Raw genomic sequence first — 20915 nt, 5'->3', positions numbered from 1 at the left:
CTTTTAGCAAAGAGGATATGAGTTTTCAGGCTTTTAAAACACATGTATCAAATACATTTTATTAAAATTTGAAGGCAAATCTGATGTGCCCCCAATGGACACTCATGGTTCTTTAAACTGTTGTTGTTTTTTCCAAGTTTTTACCTTCTTTGGTCCCTTCGCTGGTTTTAGCTTTATTATTGTTTTTTTCTGAGGGAAGTTTTGAACACTCTACTTCTTTATCCTTTGCTTGTTTTTCATCTTTTACTTTTTGGACATCTTCACTCCTTTTTGAGTGATCAAATTTCTTTTCAGTCTTTTCCTTCTTTTCTTTCTTTCTTTCTCCCTTTTCATTGCTGTCTGGCTTCTTTTCACCTTTGTCTGTTGATTTATTTTTTTGGTCACTGCTTTCTTGTTGAACATCCTTATTTAGCAGAACTGAACTATTACTTTCTTTTATGTGATTTTTAATTTCTTCAACTGGACAAGGGAGATCACTAAATTCTTCAGACTTAGGGACTGTTTCCTGTCCTTCCCCTGCAGAGTCAGGTGTAGATTTTTCTTTATCAGCCGTGTCCTCTGAAGTTCTCTCTTTCTCAGCAGTAGTCTCAGTGCTTGGCTGAGACAGGAGTTTTTTGGGTATTCTCTCACTGGTCTTTGCATTTGATGTTTCTGTCGAAGCCCTGGCAGCACTAGCTTCTTGGTTAAGAGAAGTGATGGTTTCCAAGATTGACATGGCATCACTGGCCACATTCGCACTGGCCCCAGGGGCAGGGACACCTTCAAGGGAAACACATGTTTTAGAATAAATTTATGCAGAAGGTAAACCCCTCTGCTGAATCAAGGCCCCTTGCCACTGTCATCTTCATATGACACATCACCTTTAGACTTTCAGGTACTGGTGCTAGTACTTAACACATTCTAAATTCTCTACCTCTGTAATACAGTACATTAGGAAAGTCACCAGCAAATGTGAGACTAGACTAGTTCTCAGAAAAAGGATGTATTTTCTAATTATTTTAATTATCCCCTCTATTGAAACACACAAACACAAACACTACATTACTAAAATGCTTATCCTTAAAAAAAAATGTTATGCCAGTTGAAGAATCTGGGTGATAATTAAAATAAATATAATTTCACTAGAGGAGCCAAACAGATAAACGTTTTAAAGAACTAAATACCCTAACTTGATACTCAGTTCAAGAAGGAAAGCAATGGAACTGACCAAGAGTAAAAGCAAAGCACCTTGTGTAAGGATGGAAGAGTCTGGTTTCTCATCATCGGGGGCTGTGCTGCCACCTGTTTCCTCTTTGTGATTTAGCGTGGCCAAAAACTCATGCACAGCTTTCTCCACCTGAGGTCTGAATGTGTGGTTAATCTTTGGATCCACAACCTGAGAAATAATTCTGTCAATACCAGACTCCAACATTCCTGATCTGAAACACAGGGTAATTTACAGAAAGGTGAAAAAGATAATACTACATTATTTGCATTAATTACTTTTAAGTAAAGCCATATCTATTACATACATGTTCAACCTTAAATTACCTCCAATCCATTCACTTGGAATATACAGAAAGAATACAGAAAAGAAAATGTTTCACAATACAGTGGCATTTAATACACCATACTGCAAAAAAAATATGTAAACTTCCTACCACTGAGTCACCAGTGGAAATACTAAGGCAGACAGAACAAAAGCAAAACAAAATACCCTTAGAACTAGACCCAGCACATTACCTAAAGACCAGGCTTGTAGGTGATGCTTATCTTACCTCAATCCTGCCCATGGCTTATCTCACTAAATGACCTTAGTGATCATTTAGTGATAGGAATAAATGATCATTAAAGCTGAGCTCTGGGTATAAAATAAATCTATGGATTCTGCAACCTCTTTTTTTTTTCTTTTTTGACAAGAGAAATGTAAGCCTTTTGTAAGTATCAGAGCCTCCAGGAAAACTGAAGAATATACACAAAGTATAATTTTACCAAACTTACAAAGAAGGAAAAAAAAAGAAAAAGAAAGAAAACTTTAGAAGAATAAAAATAAAACTTAAGACTTCTTGCCTTCTTTTTATTATCTTCTTGCTATAAAAACTAAATGATGTATTCATTCAACAATTATGTACGAGTCATCTATACAACAGGTACCATGCTAGCCACTGGGCCACTACAAATCAGACCTGGTCCCTGTTCTGGTGGGAGAGAGAGACACAAACAAAATACAACATGATAGGCACTAGAACACACCATACACTGTAGGAAAAGAATAGGATATTACTATTATTACCTATGTCTGAGATTATTTGTAAAAGCTTTCCTAAGGAAAGCCTGATTTCCAAAGAAGAGAAGGGGAAGAAAGTGCACAAAGAAATATCATACATAAGAGACAGAGAAGCAAAAGGGACAGTAAAGTCTGAACCGTGCAGAAAATCACAAAGGTGTCTGAGCAAAATAAGATGACATGAATTTATCTGAAGAAACACTTCCACCTTGTTCCTTTCTAACAAAGAACTTGAGGAGTCACAGTTCTCTGGATAGAGTTGGGAGAGTGGGGTGTTGGTCTTCTGCAGCTCCGAGGCCTCAGGCTCTCCCTGCATAGTGGGTGAGGTGTCTCTCCTTATACTTTGCAATGCTATTTCTGAGTGCAGCACTGTCTGGAGCGCAGGATGGATGTGATTTTCATTTCCTGAGGCACCTCGCAGCCCTGGGATATTATAATTCCATTTATGTGGGCCATAGAGAAAAATGAGTCAACACTGCCCAAAGTAGGTAACCTGCTTTCTAAAGTTCTAAGATATAATACAAAAAAACAAAAAAAAGCAAATCCTGAAAACATTGTTGTTACATCTTAGAGGTGTCTTTAAAATGTAGCAGGTGGAAAAGAAGCAATGACAAGCAATCTGAAAAATGTTTTGATTTAAGGCACAAGCACAAAGGCACAAAATAAAAAATAAAACCCACCCATCTCCAAATTACTGCTTCAGTCTCTTTCCCTGATGCCTATGTTCTGGGCCTTTGTGTACTTTAGTCTACTCTCACTCAGAGGTCAGCTCTGATCTTAAAAATGTATGCATATAGCTGATTCACTTTGTTATACAGCAGAAACTAACATAACACTGTAAAGCAATTATACTCCAATGAAGATGTTAAAGGAAAAACAAAAACAAAAACAAAAACAAAAATGGAAGCCAGTGCTAGCGACCACATTGCTCTTCATGGGCTCACTTCACTGAGATGTGGCCAAAGCTGCCTCACCAGAGGGAGGAGAAGCCACACTTCTAGGTTCAAGGGCAAAGCCAAAATGCCAGCAGCTGGCACTGTCTTGGTTAAAGCTACTTCCTTGTCTTCCTTTTAAACACTGTACAGTTAAGGTAATTATTTCTGAGCTCCCTAGCATTTTTAGGTTCTGCTGTATAAACGAATGCATAAATAGAATAAAATAAAACTTTTTTCCATCTCTTGAGTTGGCAGATTGGCTGTTAAACTGAACCATCCAAAACTGCTGATATTAGACTATTTTGTCCTACAAAAATGGCAATTGTAGATGGTTCAATCTAACAGAGTCAACTGAGTATTTCTCAAAGTACATGTAAGAAAAACTGTCTGAAACTGTATTTATAGGTGATAGTCCATCCCTATACCATTAGTTAGACACAACTAGTCTTTTAAGAAACTTTAACATGTTATTTAAGAGATGTAAATTTACTAATGGAATTTAAATGAGAACAGTTCTATTAAAAATAAATAACAGAGCTAGAAGAAAACATACAGATATCCCAGTAAGAGCAATGCCTATATTACCCAAGAGACAGCTACTTCCCCTGTTCTAAAACGTCTCTAGAGGAGGGTGCTCATCACCCATAGGTGGACTGCTCTAGTGTTAATTGCTGATAGTCACAAGAACCCTCTACTGATGTGTCCAGCAATCCCTCACCAAACAAGATTCTGTGAAAACAATGCCTTATATTGGTACAACAACAATTTTAAGTGCTTGATTTTACATGGGCACGATTGAGTTTAGTTCCCTTTTGAAGAACAGAATAAATGACTGTTTCCCTACTTTATAGGTTCTGTATGCTAAGGAATAAATTCCAGGAAATTTGCCTTCCATTTAGTCTCTCAATATATGGAAAAAGAAAAAAGAATCCAAGACTCTCCCCTTCCGCTTTTAAAGCAATGTTATCCTTTGTGAGAAGGAAGCACATATGCAAATTGTTGCGTGACAGTGCTCTGCAAGTGTGGACAGAGTCAGTAAGCTTCCCTCCCCCATCCCACCCTTAGCCTCCCATCCCCCTACTATTTTGGTTATTGTTCTCTTGAAGGTCTGGAAATGAGTAATCTCCCCAGGCCTGCCACCCAACAGGAAAGGCTTTGACTTTTTCCCAAAAGGTATTATTATGCAGCCCTCTAATGGCATCTTTCATCTCACCTGGACTCTTTTACAGGTTCCTGAACATCCTTTAAAATGCAGACAACAAAGCTATTGTCAAATTTCCCTCTTCTCTTATTTACTAGGACACAGAGTCTGAGCCCCCAGGCACCTAGTATCTAGTATTACCTGTGGCTAAATGGGTCTTTGAGTCAGAGTGTAAAGTTTTTATTTGTGGGGCTTCCTGTGGGTGGAACTATCAATGGAGCAGCACACTAGATAGGTGTGCAAGGTTCCTGAGGGACAAGAGGGAATTAAGAGGTAACAGCTGTAGGGACTTCCCTGGTGGAGCAGTGGTTAAGAGTCCACCTGCCAATGCAGGGGACATGGATTTGATCCCTGGTCTGGGAGGATCTCACATGCTGCGGAGCAGCTGGGCACGCGTGCCACAACTACTGAAGTCTGTGCACCTAGACCCCTACTCTGCAACAAGAGAAGCCATTGCAATGAGAAGCCCGTACATCGCAAGGAAGAGTAACCCCCACTTGCTGCAACTAGAGAAAGCCCACACGCAGCAACGAAGACCCAACACAGCCAAATAAATAAATAAATAAATAAAAGAGGTAACAGCTGTAAAAACATTTGTTTAACTGTTTAAAAGCCACATTTCGTAAATATTTGTCAAGGCAGGGAGACTAAGGCAGTTTTTAAACAATGTAGTCACTTTTTGGGGGTGTGAAGCAGGGATAGAGGGCCCAAGTCTTCTTGTCTTGCAAATACTTATATTCAAGAACAAGATAATATTGTTAATCTGCTTTTGGGGGAATAAATATGATTTTTTTTTAGGTCCGTCTAAACATTCCAGCTTTTCTCACTCTCTTTATGTTTACCAAAAAATGACTCCGACATGTCTAAATGCACTTCTCCTACCTTTTTTGGATATGTCATTAAAAAGCACAGGTAAAATCTCAGTAAAATGCAAGAAAAAAGAAAAAGCGAGGGGCAATATTAGAACACAGAAGACACAGCCTCAAATCATGGAAAAATGTTTTAATTTCAGTGACCGTTAATGTATGTATGTATAATATGTATGTGTAATATAATATACACATATGTATGATATGTATATAATGTATGTATTTATAATACCTTTAATGTATTAATGACCTTAATTTGTAAATCAGGAATAATAAAGCCTGTTCTTTTAGGGCCAAGAGAATAATTGTGAATGTAACTGTATAGGATATATTTACCAATCTGGCATTAACCATCTATTCATATCACATCTAGAGGGTTTCTTTTTTTTTTTTGAAGTCATGTCATTCCCTTCCCTCAATATTTCCAAAGGTCTACAGGAGAAATCAGACTATTAAATTTATGGGGGAAATGTGAAGTGATTAGAGCCTACTCTAAAATCACACCATATCATAATATAAAGTAGCCACACCAAACTTGACAAAATTATCACTGGGTGAACAAACTTCTGCACAATGTCTCTGCTTTCAGGCAAAGTATATGGTGACATTCTCAAGCCCTTGTAGAAACTGCAATTCTGAGGCTTACTTGAGCACTTGCTGTCGAATATTGTTTCTTAGCTGGTTCTTATTGAGGTGCGGACTCCACGTATGAGTTGCTAAGTGGTTTGCAACAAAGTTGTCAACACGTTGTCTCAGATTCTGATAGGCAGGCTAGAAAGAAGAAGAAAAAAGACATAATGTTAAAAATCTCCACTGTTACACAATGTCGATAGTCTCAGGAATTTGAGTATCTTTAACAGTGTTAAACATTTCATAGATTACAGTTGTCAATGTGGCAACAAAGTTTCACAGTTTATGACAATCCTGCTTCAGGATAATTTCAGAGTCATTCAAATACCACTTATTTTATTTTGTCTAAGACAATATGTTTGGAGATGAGGAATACAAAGAAGACAGACATACCTCCTATTTTTACAGACAAGGGACTAGAAAATAAGATACCAATAAGTGTTACTGTTAGATGATTTGGAGCAAAGAAAGGGAGAGGAGCAGAGAAAGTAAGCCTTCATTGAGAACGCGGCACCTGAGTTTCACAACACAGCTGGGACTAGGAAAGGCAGGCCTTGCAGGTACACCCAACAATATAAGAGCAAGTGGACGAGAAAACGTGGGGTCAGGAGCATTAGGGAGCCCCCACATTGTTAAATCCAATTTGGATGGAGAAGAGACTATTAAAAAAAGCAGAGAAATGAAGTTGGCGACAGAGCTTGGGGCCAGGGCCTGGAAGGATCTGGGGACCTGTATACAAAGTCTGGAATTATGGGATAGAGAACGGGAACCCACAACACATATAAGCAGAGTGATATGTGATAGCTGAGCTTTCTGATGAAAACTTTCTGATAAATTAAAAGCTTTCTGATAAAGCTTTTAATCTTCCTACGGTGAAAGAGTAAAGAGACACAAAATAATATACTCAGGAAAGGATACAATGACTAGAATAATAAAGGTCTGTGCTGGGGTGACAAAAATGGACTGAAAGACATGGATTCAAGAGAAATTATTAAGTGGTAACCACTGGAGCTAGGCATTAAATTTGATATAGGTCACCAGTTCATAACTGGAAGCAATTGTTACCCCCCTCCACCCCGGGGTGGGGGGGTACATCTGGCAACATCTGGAGACATTTTGGATTCTCACAGCTGAGGGGAGTTGCTTCCGGCATCCAGTGTGTCGAGGGCAGGGATGCTGCTGAATATCCTACAGTGCACAGGACAGATCCCCACAACAAAGAACTATCCAGCCCAAAATGTCAGCTGTGCTAGAGCTGAGCACTCCTGACATAAGGGAAGCAGGAGAGAGGACACATACTATGTCATCTCATCTTAAAAGGATGCTGCCTAGAAGGAATGTTTGACCACTCAGTCAGAACTGCATGCTTCGTTCCTCCAAGCTGTCCCCCACATGTCATGCTGTTTATATTTCTTTTATGTGACTCTTAACGTAGATGAGTTTGAGTGTTCCGAATGATTTAAAACAAAACTGTACAGCCTCGTCTTCTGCTATTTGCTCCCTTACCCTTCAAAGCTAATTCTCTAGTGATAAGTTCTCATGCCTTCAATCTTGTGCACCTACCATTCTTTCTCCCTGTCCATTTGGCAAACTTCTCACTTTTGGAGTTCACCCAAATCTGTGAAGTCATCCTGACACCCAAGGTAGGTTCCCATGGCCCTTCTCCCATGTACCAACTATCTCCTATACATACTGTCATTAAAGTAATTCTTGTGTTGTATTGTATTTTGGGGAGAGGGGGAATATTTATCTCCCTACTGAAATGTAAGCCTGTTCCTCCCACTCCTTCAATCTTTGTTTCCACACACCTTTCCACACTGCTAGGCAGATAAGCAACAGAAAAGTAGTTGTCAGGTGAGATGACTGGGTAACTATCTAGGTAACACAGATGATAAAGATTTTATCCCTTTGTGACACCCCTTCCTCTCTTCCAATTTCCAGACTTTTGCTAATACCTATGTTCAATCCTACCAAAAACGGTCTCAAGATCATTTTTCATGTGCTCCATTTATCCAAAACCAATGTGAATGAAAATTTTCTCCCCAATGATTCTAAAACATAAATCTTCTTCGCAGTATTCCCAAATCTCAGAAACAGGCTCAAATATCACAACAAATTTAGCACTCTAGTTGCCCCATAAAGCAAGCTTCAATTTGAAATACAACAGGTAATTCTCCTGGTTTCTAAGTTCTACTTTAGGTAAAAAGCCTAGTGACTAGAGAAATATTTTAGATTCCATTACTCTTCTGGGAATAGGTATCCATCTCTTCTTCCTTCTCCAGTGCTCCGGGTCAAAAGCCTTGATGTCCTCCTGGCTTCCTCCCTTTCTCTTCCACCCCTCTTCCAAAACCATCAGTAAATCCTGTCAGCATTAGCATCAAAAAACAGCCAGAACCTGACCACTTCCCTCCTGCTTCACTGCTACCACTCTGGTCCAGAGCATTCTCATCTCCTTTCTAGACTATTGTTGCTGATCTCTCTGCATTACCCTTGCTCGTCTGAGGTCTGTTTTCCACAGTGCAGCTAGTGCCAATCTTCTAAAATTAGGGTGACCATATAATTTATTGTCCGAACCAGATCATTACTGGGTGCAAAGGGGACACTGTTAACAATCATACGAGGTCAAGCTACCTAAAATGGAAGTCAGACCATGTCCTTCTTCTGCTCAACTCCTGCCACTGGCTTCTCAGCTCCAGTAAGCGCCAAACTCTTACAAAGGCTTCCAAGGCCTGACAGATCTGTGAAGGGGGTGCGGGGGCGGGGGGGGGAAGGGCAATTCTACCTCACCTCCTGTCACTTTCTCCCTCAGTAGGTTCTGCCTTAGGCCTTCCGAACTTGCTGTGGTCTCCACCTGGAACCTTCAGCCCTGATAGCTGGACAGCTCCTTCAGTTATGGCTCAAATGTCATCTCATTGAAATCTTCCCTGAACAACTTACTCAAAACACATCAGCAATCCCTTCCACCCTCATCCTGCTTTCTTTCTTCCATAGAACCTCTCACATATTATTTATTGTCTGTTTTTCTCTGCCGGGATTCAAGCTCCATATAAGCAGGGACTTTTTGTTCACGGCTATATATCCCTGGCACCTAAAACAATGCCTGGTACCTAATGAGTATTAGTTGGGTGAATAAACTTATATACTTCTGTCTTCGATTTTCCTTTTGAATCTAAAAAGAAATAGACAATAATCATAGTGACCAGGAGCCATTTATAACTGAGAAAATATCCAAAAATTGGCCTTTACCACCTGCGGTGAAAGATGCCATATTTACTTGGTCAGTGAGCTCCCTGCCTGAGACAGAAAGATGGGCCTCTCTTGATTTTCCCTCCTCACATACTCTACTCAGTGCAAAGGGCTCAGAGTGGCTTTGTAACCTCTCAGCTTGCTCCAGGGGTCTGGGAACTGGTAGTCTACAGCAGAGGAGCCTCAGCATTAGCTGGATCTTATGGCTGCATGTTAATGTGAATATGTGCGTTTTCCCTAGTTTTCATTAGATTGTCAAAGCCCTGCGCTTCCCTCCTTCCCGCCCAAGAAATGTTTTAAGACTCCACTTTGAGAGGATCTGACAGGGATATTACAGATACAGCAATAACACTCAATGCGGATGGGGATGAAGACAAAGTTGAGCCTTAGACATTGCAGCCCCCTCGCCCCCACCTTCTGCATATTAAATTTTCAATCTGCATACACAATAACACACAGATTTGTAGGTTTCTGAGAACAGCAAAGTGAAATTTCTACTTGCCGGATACAAATAACCAGCTTTATTTAGTTGGGTGACATTTACTTGGCCATGTCCTTTGAAAGGAAGGAAGGGAAAAACGGAGGGAGGGAGGGAGAAAGGAAGCAAGAGGCAATAGGCATTATTTTCAAAAAGGTGGTTGTGCATATTCTCTAAAAGTGAGAAAACTACATATCAATACTTCCTACAAAGATAAATATCTCCAAGTAAACTGAATTTTCTGTGGTGCAGAAACTCTGACAACTCAAAAAAGGCACATTCTATTTCTGGTCTACAAGGTGGGCCAGAGTTTTTAAAAGGGAAGATGTTCCCACATGTCAGGAACGGTTTCCCAGAGAAGATAAAGGAATTGTGCACAGTTCACCACAAAGCACTTTTCTCAAAGAAACGAGGTTCTTTAGAACAGCTGAACACACTATGAGAAAACCCTCACCCCATCAAAACTCTAAAACCAGTGAACCAAACCAGACCTAAGAAGAAAAAAAAAAAGAAAGAAAACAATTGTTTCTAACAGAAGCTTCCTGCTTCACTTGCTTCCAGACCCTACTGGGTTTCCATCCATCTCACTGAGTGCTCCTTCCTGGTGTCCTCTACTCATCCCTTGCAAAACCAGCTAAGTTTACCTGTTCCTGCTAATGCTTCTTTCACTTTGACATTTGGTACAAAAATCAAAATCCCTTCCCCTTCCTAGCCCCTAACTCAGGGAACTACCGTGCTGACCTTTCCCCTCTACCACTTACTCTTCGGAACTCACTCTTTTGTCCAGTCCTTCTTCCACTTCAATATCTGCTGCCCCCTCTCCTCCATCCTTTCCTCAGTTTTCTCTGCTTCTCACCCCTCACCCCACCTCCCTTCTCACTTTAGAAAAGTGACCTGGCCTAAGCTACCTAAATCAGTCATCGGTAGAAACAAAAGTCCTGATCTCTCCAGCTCTGCCTCTTCACCCCTGCACCCCTCACAAAGTCCAGCAATGTACACTGCAAATAATTTCATTACCACTTAGTAATTTCTGCAAAGGACAAAGATATGAGCCTTACCAGAAATCTTCGAGAGAAGGCAAAAATAACTTGGATACAAAGTAAACGTGTGTGTGTGGGGGGGGGAATCTGAGATGAAAGCACAGTTAACGTTAATGTTTCCAAAAGAGTCTCCAAAAGAACAGTGACTCCGTCTTGCTCACCCATACATTCCCAGCACCTAAGCAGTGCCTGGCACGTCGGAGGTGCTTAACGCTAGTCTGTTAAACGAACGAAAGGCTAAGCGAATAAATGAACACAGCGTGCCTTGCACAGTGCCGGGCACAAAGCGGCAGCTCAGAAAGGAAGCGGCTGCACAGGGAGCTCGGCGGGCGACGCGCCTCAGAGGGGCCCCGGCAGGGGAAGCCAAGACGCTGCCGGCCCATCGACGGATGTGGGAGACTGCCCATCAAGGCGGCCCGCGGGTCCTCCCCTGTCCCCGCACGCCCGCAGCCCCGCGCGCCCCGAACCTTGGTGTCCACGTCGGCCAGGCAGTCCCTGCGGAACTGGTCGAAGAGCCCTTGACTTTTGAGGTGGTTCACGATCATGGCCACGAGCTGTGGGTCCCCGGCGCCGGCCCCCGCGCCGCCCGCCCCGCCCGTGCCCGGGCCAGCCCCGGGGCCGGGCGGCGGCGGCGGCGGCTGCGGCTGCGGCGGGGGAGGCGGCGGCGCGGGAGGAGGAGGCTGAGGCTGCGGGTTGGTGGCCATGGCGGCCTGGGCCGGGGAGGGCGCAGGCCCAGGCGGGCGGCGCTCCTGGGAGGCGGCGGCTGCACCGGCCCCTCTGCCTGAAGTAAGCCAACGGGATGTTGTTACGGAACCAGCGGATCCAGGGCAACCCCGGAAGTGAAAGGGAACCGGGGGAAGGGAGGAAAAGGCGGTGACAATAGCAACGAAGGTCCGGCTACGGGGACCGCGAGGGGCCAGTTCCAGCCGTCTCCGACTGCGGGCGCCCTCGCAAGGCTGGGCTGTGAGGGAAGCGGCGGCGGGCGGCGGGTTCTGCTCGCGGGTCCTGGGTCTGGAGTGCAGGGCAGTCGGGCGTTTCACTCACGCGAACCCCAGGGCCTGAGGGCCGACTGGGCGCCGGCTCGCACCTGGCCGGGGCGGGGGAGCGAAACGTTGACCGTTGGTTGGTTCCAACCGCGGTGGCGTTTAGGCCTGATGCTGTTGCTCCTAATTCACGGAGCAGTCGAGATCCGTAGACGTTCGCATCCGTAGACATGCGAACCGTTGGTAGAACTGCTTAGTCTAAACTCTCCCAGCCCTCTTCGTTCTCAGTCTGTGATCCTGCCCACTTTTCTTCCAGGCCGGTAGCTCCAGGGGCCTCCTGTCTATCTCCTCCCCGCCCCATCCCGTTTTCCCTTGGGCATACCGTTACTCTCCGAGTGTGCCTGTGGTCTCGAACCCGATCCCTCCAGCACTTCCTTCCTACCCGTGAAGACAAACCGCCAGGCTTTTAGTTTTTAGGGTGTTACTACTGATTAGTTTGCTCAATAGGTAATGCTTATATAGCACGCACTAGGAGCCAGGCGTGGCGTTTAGAGCTTTCTATGTGCATCAATTCACCCAGTCTTTGGAACAGCGCTAAACTAGGTCTTACTATCACTAATTTGCAAATCAGGAAACTGAGATCGGAGAGAGATTAATTGTCCAAGGTTACACAGAGAGCAAACCGCCTGATTCTTGACTGAGTTATCTTTAAAATCATTCTTAGTACACAATCAAAGCAAAATAAATATTACAAAATTTCATAATTCAATAGAATGTAAAAGTTATGGGAAAATACATCTCGGTGAAATGGATTTTGTTGCTTTTTAAAATTCATAGATCTGTGGGTGAATATGTCTTATTGCTAGAACGGGAAGGATTGAGCAACAATTCTATTCGTATTTCTAGTTTTTATAGGTGTATGACCTGAGAAATTGTGTTCATATAAACAAGTGCTATACCTGGGAATGGAGTTTTATTGTAGCAATATCACTCAATTCTTGAACTCAAAAAATTAGATTTGATCTCTGAGCTGGGTGTTCAATTAGTCCTCCTTCAATTTTCTTGAAAGCAAAGAATTGAAAACCACCTGACTTGCCAAAGGATTTGTTTACCTGGTCCTTATTCTTCCACTTTTTCGATTTCTAGAAAATATACCAGATTGGCTTTATCAAGACATAAAGTGATTAGAGTAGGGTGTTAAAAAAGAAAAAAAAAAGACATCAAGTGACTATGAATTAGACTTTTTAAAAAAATGAGATGTACCTTGTTTAACCCGATATACTCAAAGTTTGGGAAAAACGTTCATTTGCATAAATAGTTTTGTATAAAATGCATATATATAGTTTTTGTTACAGATGGTTCAGTTTTGTTTTTGTCAAAATTTTGCAACTAATGAAACAGCTCATTAAAGTTAAAACTGTCAAATATTGGAAATATTTGTCATATAACCTGATTAACAGCCATTTTCATTGTCAGACTAGCCAGATCAGCCTGAATGGATTTACTTTCTATCAGAAACAGTTTGACTTCATTGTTTCAATTCAAATAAAGTGTCCTGCATTTTGAGGAGTATAATGAAGACTGCTGAGAACAGAAGTCGTGCAATAAAAGCTTTATCGCTAAAAGCAAATCAACATCAAAATGGTATGAGATATCATTGTTTTATCTATTGTCAAAATTAGTTATGAAAGCAAGATGAGAATATGCCATGTTGCCCTTTAGTTAATTACCAACAATGCAATACAATATATTGTTAAATGTATGTAGTACTTATTGTGTGTAGTAGGGTAAAAGGCATTCTTTGGTGTATGTAGATGTGTGTATCAAACTTACTCAACTATTTTAGAATAACTAAAGAGTCATCCATAAGAATTCAGCAAAATTCCATAAATTCAGTTAGGCAAATGATCAAACTGAAAAAAATAATGAAACAATAAGATATTTGCTGCTAAAAATGAGTTGGTTCAGTGGCTAGTAAATAATTTTATGTTTTGTAAACAACATATAGAAAATCCTAAATATTTTCTAAAACATCATAAGGTGAGAATTAACTATATTCTGTTTTTACTTTTTTATTGATATTAATTTTATTTATTTTGATTCATTGGTTACTCAGTATTCCATATTTTTAGAGACATTTAAAAGTACATATTTTTGTGATTATAAGGTTAATACTGTAGAAAATTTGAGAACTATAAAATACAAAAGAGAAAAGAAAAACAATCAGTCTCTTTTTCACATAACCACTATTAACGTGTTGGTATGAATCCTTTTGGATATTATATTGATATATATGCATATATAATTATTTAATTTTTAAAGAAACTAGGGAATACATTCACATGGAACACAGTGGAATGTTAAGTCTCTCCCCTGTGCCTCAGTTTCCCTACCCAGAAGCAACCTCTATTACCTGTGTCTGGTATAATTTTCTAGAGATGTTACACACACACACACACACACACACACACACACACACACACACACGTGTTTTAAATTCCTCTTTATAGTATTTATTAGTGAAAATTATAAATCATGGTTGGTCTAAGATAATGGGTCCCTTTTCTGGTCCAATATGGTTTCTTTTTCTTTTTGTTTGTCCCACTTCTATTAATCCTATTCTTTGCCTATTATTTTGCAGAATTATCAGTCTCTGTGTATGTTCCAAATTCACTTGAAGTATTGAATTTTTATAAATGGTATTCCTAAGAAAATGTACTTCTACAATATGCTCTATAAAATGTCTCTAGTAGTTACACAAAAGTTATACCTTTCGTGGTTCCCTTAAACTTGCTCTGCGTGCTCTAATTTAGACCTCTATAGGGATTGGAGAAGGCATTTTAAATTCTGTTCCTTTTGGCAGAAAAAGTAGAAAATTATAATTTAAATAGATAATTCACAATTGATATTATAAAATGTATGTTAACTGTCTTATTGAATAACACACACTTAAGCTAAAAGAAATGAGACTATTTGTATCCATGGGTTTGTTACACTGGTTACACACATACTGGGTACAGTGTAACTTTGAACAATTTTTTAGCCTTGGAAAGCATTCTAGTTACATTGAAAAGAATCACGGTCACTGATCTGTACTGCTTTGTCTGTTCCAAGGTGCTTTTCTTTCCACTTGAAGGCAGGTCCTAGGGATGAGTATCGTGAATACCTAGGGGGAAAATGGTGTACATTTAAATCTAAAAAAAGAGGGAAAAAAAGCTGTTTTAAGCTGTCATCATTTCTTACCAATGGCCTTGTTGCTTTGTTCTCTTCTCTTACAGTTTCTTTAGAATCAGTAATATAATTTTTGATAATAGTGGGGGACCTCTTGGTGAGGTCTTCAAAAAAATTTGCCATTGTTCCCCTACCCCACTGTATGTATGTCTGAATTCAGAGCATCTCAACAAGAATCAAATACTTTCTCCTTGAATATGATCGAACTTTCATTTGGTTTCCCAAGTTTGATGCTCTGGTGACTTTAAACAAACTTTACAATCACTTTGGGAAGGAGGGGAGCAATGGTGGGTTACTGTGGCAGCCATTACTGGTAGCCATTTGTGTCCTTGGGCACCAGATACCTGCCAAATATCTGACCCTTGTGATTTCTTCTCTTTTCTACAGCCTGGCCTGCCCCATCGCCACCCCTACCCAATCCTCCAAACCCTGTTTCTGGGGGCTAGTCCTGTGAAAGTCAAACATCTGTTTACAGTGATGATCTCCTAATCCCAGGGAGCCCATCTGCTTATTAGACAGGGTCATTTGTTCCCTTTCCCTCATATCCGCAGGGCAGCCCCATTCCAAACCAGGCCCCAGGCCTTGCCTTTCATAATCAAAAGGCTGATGCATATTATTTCCTAAATGACTCTCCATCAACTCAAAGTTCAGTTGAAATCTTGAAAGTTCACTTTTTCAGTGATAACAGAACACATTTTAAGGTGGGCTTCAAAACACCCCCATTAACAGTTTTTGTAAGAGGCGGGGAAGAGGATAAGATGTATATTCTTTGTCTTTCCAAAGCAAACTCTGTGGTCACAGCTAATTTCTGTATTTCTGCTGCGTGTACAATAGTCAATGAAGGTGAAGATGGTAGTTGGGCAGAACATTTTATAAAGTGTTAATGTGAGTAGGGGAATTGCTTTTTCTCCTGAAACAAGTTGAAGGGCTTGTCAGGACTTGGAGGTGAGGGTGGCACAAGGAGATGGACAGGTGGAGAGGAGGAGGGTCAGTTCTGGCAGAGATTGGAAACCTCCTCATCCCCTGCCAGGCTAGAAGTGCCCAAGAGTAGGGGTGTTTTGGGAATTGTGGCTGTGTGAGCATATGCTCCCTGGACAAGCTGCAGAATTAAAGAAGGCAGCTGAGTTCTAGCAGGTGAGAGACGGAAGATGGGTCTGGGACAGCAAGATGGCAATAATGGCAACAGAATACTAGGATCGGATTGCATAAGCCCCTGGGATATTGGGGCAGGAACTCCAAAGGAGGAGAAAAGTCATGATTTGGAGCAGAAGATGTGAGTGGAAGGCGGTGGAGAGAGGCTTTCTGGTGAAGTGGGGCATAGCCATCACCTTAGTTATTCATACTTTATGTGGGAAGGTCCTGTGTGGGTAATAAGGAAGATTAGCAGTGGCTCTCAAACTTTAGTGTGCATTAGAATCTCCTGTAGGACTTTTAAAATAGCGCTGGCCCCATCCTCAGAATCTCACTTTTGGTAGCCCTGGGGCAGCACCTGAGAGTTGAAATTTTCAACAAATGCTGATGGTTCACCATTTGAAAAACATTGGACTAGACTAACTGTGCCCCACAGGCCTAATCTGGTTGATGTATATTTGTAAATAAAGTTTTATCAGAAGATAGCCAAACCCATTGGGTTTGCTTTGTTTGCATTGTCTAAGGCTGCTTTTGCTGCAGGGCCAGAGTTGAGACAGAGACTGCTTGGCTTGCAGAACTGAGATTTACCACTTGGGCCTTTTTAGAAAAAGTTTACGAAAGCCTGGACTAAAAGGAGGCAGCAAAGGTGTAGTTGTGAGACTTTGGAGGTGAGAAGCCTGTATTCAAGAATGTCTGCCTTTCACTAGATAAGAAGTTGCTTCTCTGAACAGTGAAGATAATGCCTAATTCACAGGGTTGCTGTAATGAGCAAGCCAGCTCACATAAATGACAATGTGACATATATCGTTTTGTCACATGACAATTTGTTATATGAAATGAATTATTAAGAATGGGTGGAATTTGGACAAAGAGAGAGGGGAAACTGCATGCTGAGGAAAGAGCAGATTACAGGAAAAGGGTCCAAGTTTTCCTTTATTATAGTTTCTAATCATACCGTGAATGAGAATAGAATCAAGGCAGGACACTGGGTCTCTGGTATAGGTACTGGATGCACACGACGTGTTCAATAAATGCTCATTTAGTATCATATATTTATTTCATTTCTGTTAGAAATGTTCTGTGATGTAGTCCATCAGTTAAACTGTCCATTAATACACATGCAGATGTGCTACTTTGTGAAGAAATTGCTTTTGGCATTGGGGGAGGTATAGTGGGTATGCTGAGACAGAATTCTAAAATATGAATTTTCTCATCAATGTTTGGGGAACTCTGATGGCCATTCGTGGTTCCCTTAAGTGTTTGTTTGCCTTTTAGTCAGGTTTTTATTCCACGCTTCCTAGTTTCAACGTGTTTTTGTTTTCAGAAGAGGATACTCCTTTTATGCAGGTAACATGACTTTTTTCATATTTCTTTGCCTTTAAGATTTAAACTTCTGGGCTTCCCTGGTGGCGTAGTGGTTGAGAATCCGCCTGCCGATGCAGGGGACACGGGTTCGTGCCCTGGTCTGGGAAGATCCCACATGCCGCGGAGCGGCTGGGCCTGGTCTGGGAAGATCCCACATGCCGCGGAGCGGCTGGGCCCGTGAGCCATGGCCGCTGAGCCTGCTCGTCCGGAGCCTGTGCTCTGCAATGGGAGAGGCCACAACAGTGAGAGGCCCGCCTAGCACCACAAAAAAAAAAAAAAAAAAGATTTAAACTTCTGGTAATGATAACAGTAAGATTTAAAGAAGTAAGATTTATTATGAAGTTAAGCAGCCAGTGTCAATTAATGTTACTGAGTTGCTGGCTATTTTGACAATTGGGATGGCATATCAGATGGCTTGAAATAAAAGATATTCCTTAATATGCTTATAAAAAATGGAAAGGAATTTTGCATTTAGAAGAGTTAGTCTTTAAGAAGATTGTTTTTATTTTAAAAATAGCATGTGTGTGTGTCTGTGTGTCTGTGTGTGTGTGTGTGTGTGTGTGTGTGTGTGTGTGTGTTTCCTGAATATTCTAGATGATAGATTGTTCCCTGCAAACTGAAAGCCACATCTCCAGGAATGAAATTAGGAAAAGCAGAAATGAAAGCAAGATTTGTAGAAATGATGTAATATTATCTGAATCACCCAAATCGAATCCAGGTCATCTGTGTAGAAATTCTGAAAGGGATGAGAAGGTAGATTATAACCAAGAAATCTTATACCTAAGTAATGAAAGTATTCTACCTCTGAATGAAGAATCTCTTCAGAGGGGAAATGGCTGGCATAACATCTATGAAAGACAGGGATCCAAAGTGTCTAGAACTGGCGTTGTTTCTACAGAAAGCATGCATTTGCTAATAGGTGCCAGCCATTAAGATCATCTAATTCATTCCTCTTCTGACTCTGTGATAATTGGACAACCTTTGGTTCATATTTGGCTTCACATTTGGCTTTGCATCTAGGAAGAAAAAGTACTGTTCAGCAAATATAGGAAGTTCTCCACTGGTGGTCATATCTTTCCCCATGGATGATTTTTATGCATAAGGCTGTAAGAACTTGGTTAATGGTGAAACCATGTGGGATTCAGATCCATTCTTTATGTACTGATATTCACCCTCTGACCTTGCAAGACAGAAGGCTGGGCCCCACACTGTGGTGAACAAATTGAGATATTGCTGTGGGACTATTCCAGATAGTCTATCTCAGGTAACATCAAATTTTCTTGGCCATGTTTTAAATTTAAATTTAAATTCTACAAGTCCCTTGTGGAAAATGAGGAAAACACAGAAATTTATTGACAACAGCTAATCATTTAGAGATAAGCCCCCATACAAGCTGTACCAATTAGAACTATCCTTGGGGTTTTTGAACATAATTGGTATCCCTCTCTGGTGGCCACACTGTAAGCAGATGTCTGGAGTAGTCAACCACCAGGTCCTCTGCCATATGGATAGAGCCAGTCTGCAGAAGAAAAAACATCTGACAACGGCAGAGTGAAACACAGATAAGAGATGGACAGTGAAGGCCCTGCCTGTCCTCCACTTGTTTCTGAGGCCTAGTTATATTTGTTCTTACCCATCGTTTGATTATGTAAAACAAATACCGAAAATCATTCAAACTAATAAAGGTTCTATTGTTTAATATGGAAGATGCCTTGTTAAGGTGATGGGGAGGGACCCAAAAGGGAAGGGATTGTGAAAAATGGTGCCATGTGCACAGGAATCTAGTGAATATCAACAATTTGTCACCGTTTGTCCCCTTTGTAAACTGAGCCTTGGCTTGACACTTCCTACTAATCCATGCTGGCATACTTCAAAACATCAATACAAATCTGATATTCTTTAAGCCACATGGCTTGCTTTTTATTACTAGTGCCTCTGTTACTCCAGCGAGGCCATGGATTGGGTGGGGACAACTCTTTAAAAGTGTTGCCAAATGCAAGTTCATGTGCCCCATGCACAGTGAGGCCAAACAAACTAAAGCATTGGAGTTTGGAGCTGAGAAAGGTTTATTGCAAGGGCCAAGCAAGGAGAATGAGTAACTTATGCTCAAAAAAAAACCAAACTCCCTGATAGTTTTGAGAGAAGTGTTTTTATAGGCAAAATTTGGGGTGAGGGCTGCAGAGTGTGTGACTTTCTTCTGACTGGTTGGTGGTGAGGTAACAGGGTGGTATTCTGGGAATCTTGTGCTCAGCCTGAAGTCACCATCCTCCACCTGGGTGGGGGCCTTAGTTCCTGCAAAAGAAGTCAAAGATAATATTGTTTTGTATATTCCTTGGGGAGGAACCAGGACGATGCTTTATTGCTTCACCATTGTTTCTTGACTGCTCCTCATTAGTTTCTGCATTCCCTCACTTCTCTAATTAGTAACTGTTTGAATCTGCCCTTTGGAACTCAGGGAATGTCTAGGAGGCTGACACCTTTTCCCTACAAACAAGAAACGGGTCATGGAAAGATGTTTGTAACTGGGAGAGCCTCTCAGGGTCCTCCTTCATTTCAAAAGCAAGAACTTTCTTGCTAGGAAGGTTTGACTCAAGAATGACTTTCATAGAGTTGAATCATGTGTCTCAAGAGATATGTTACTTGGAAAAAGAGAAGTTATGCTTACTTCTTGAAAGAAAATTGAATAAAAATACTCATCAAGTAATTCTTTTAGACAATGAATACTAAACTGACAATTGTACTCTTTTGGATTTAAGTAAGGAGTTTGTGTTGAAATGTTTTGCACCACTCTTTTCTGTGATAAGAAGAGACCATAATTAACAGGTAAGATTCAGGTAACCATTAAAAACATAATAAAGTAACAGCTAAGATTCTTTTAGATTAAACATAAGTTTGAATTTTTATTATTTTAGGTTATTAGAAACACATACTTTGGTGTGGTAAATATGTTGAACAAGTTACAATGGCGGTTAAACAGTGAGTTTTGCAACAAAGAAAGCATTTTTGTTGTTCCCAAAATTCAGAACTTTCAGAACAAGGAAGGAAGAGGGCAGAAAGTGTACTTTCATTTACATGCACATGTTTTCTGTTATTACACAACTGTATAGGAATTCTATACCATCTTGTTGGTTCTCAGTAGATTTCCCTAAAATAGGAAGCCTAGTGGGCATGGGCCACAGTCTCAGGGAGCTAACACGCTGATTATAAAGACAAAACATGCTTGTTATGCACACACAATACATGTATGAAATAAAATAAGAGGAGTTGGGTAATGTAGAAGTTGAAATTAAGCAGGACCCCGTAGGGCCCTCCCACGTACAAAAGCCTTCTCATGTCCCCAGTTTCTTATTTGCAGGATAAAGGCTTCAGCCTCCTAGACTTTCCTGAATACCAAAGAGCAGATTCAAAGAGTTGTTAATCAGGGAAGTAAGGGAATGAAGAAACGAAGGAGGCGCAATCAAAAAAGGATAGTGTGGCTATTGAAGCAGGATCCTAGTTCCTCCTCACGGGAGATACATAACTGTATCTTTGAGTTCTTCT

The 20915-nt window shown here is 41.0% G+C and overlaps 1 protein-coding gene across 2 annotated transcripts in view; it reads right to left on the bottom strand.

Annotated features, from left to right (window-relative positions):
* Window positions 1-11489, bottom strand: part of BOD1L1 (biorientation of chromosomes in cell division 1 like 1) — a 56076-nt gene extending 44587 nt beyond the window's left edge. The window contains exons 1-4 of one of the 2 annotated variants that reach the window (XR_010841116.1): window positions 11133-11466; window positions 5918-6042; window positions 1228-1418; window positions 145-759 (exon numbers count right to left, since the gene is read on the bottom strand). Coding sequence is in view for 1 of the 2 variants with exons in the window: in XM_059066301.2 (XP_058922284.1) it covers window positions 145-759; window positions 1228-1418; window positions 5918-6042; window positions 11133-11369 (1168 nt within the window). In the remaining variant the exon portion in view is untranslated. Of the gene's footprint in view, window positions 1-144; window positions 760-1227; window positions 1419-5917; window positions 6043-11132 lie in introns of both variants that reach the window. The other variant, XM_059066301.2, reaches the window with a different exon arrangement.
* Between the last annotated feature and the right edge of the window lie 9426 nt (window positions 11490-20915).

Source organism: Kogia breviceps, chromosome 6 (genome assembly GCF_026419965.1).
Source record: "Kogia breviceps isolate mKogBre1 chromosome 6, mKogBre1 haplotype 1, whole genome shotgun sequence".
Taxonomy (NCBI): Eukaryota; Metazoa; Chordata; class Mammalia; order Artiodactyla; family Physeteridae; genus Kogia; species Kogia breviceps.
Note: the sequence above shows the minus strand (reverse complement) of the source record. Positions and strands in the feature narration are given on the sequence as shown.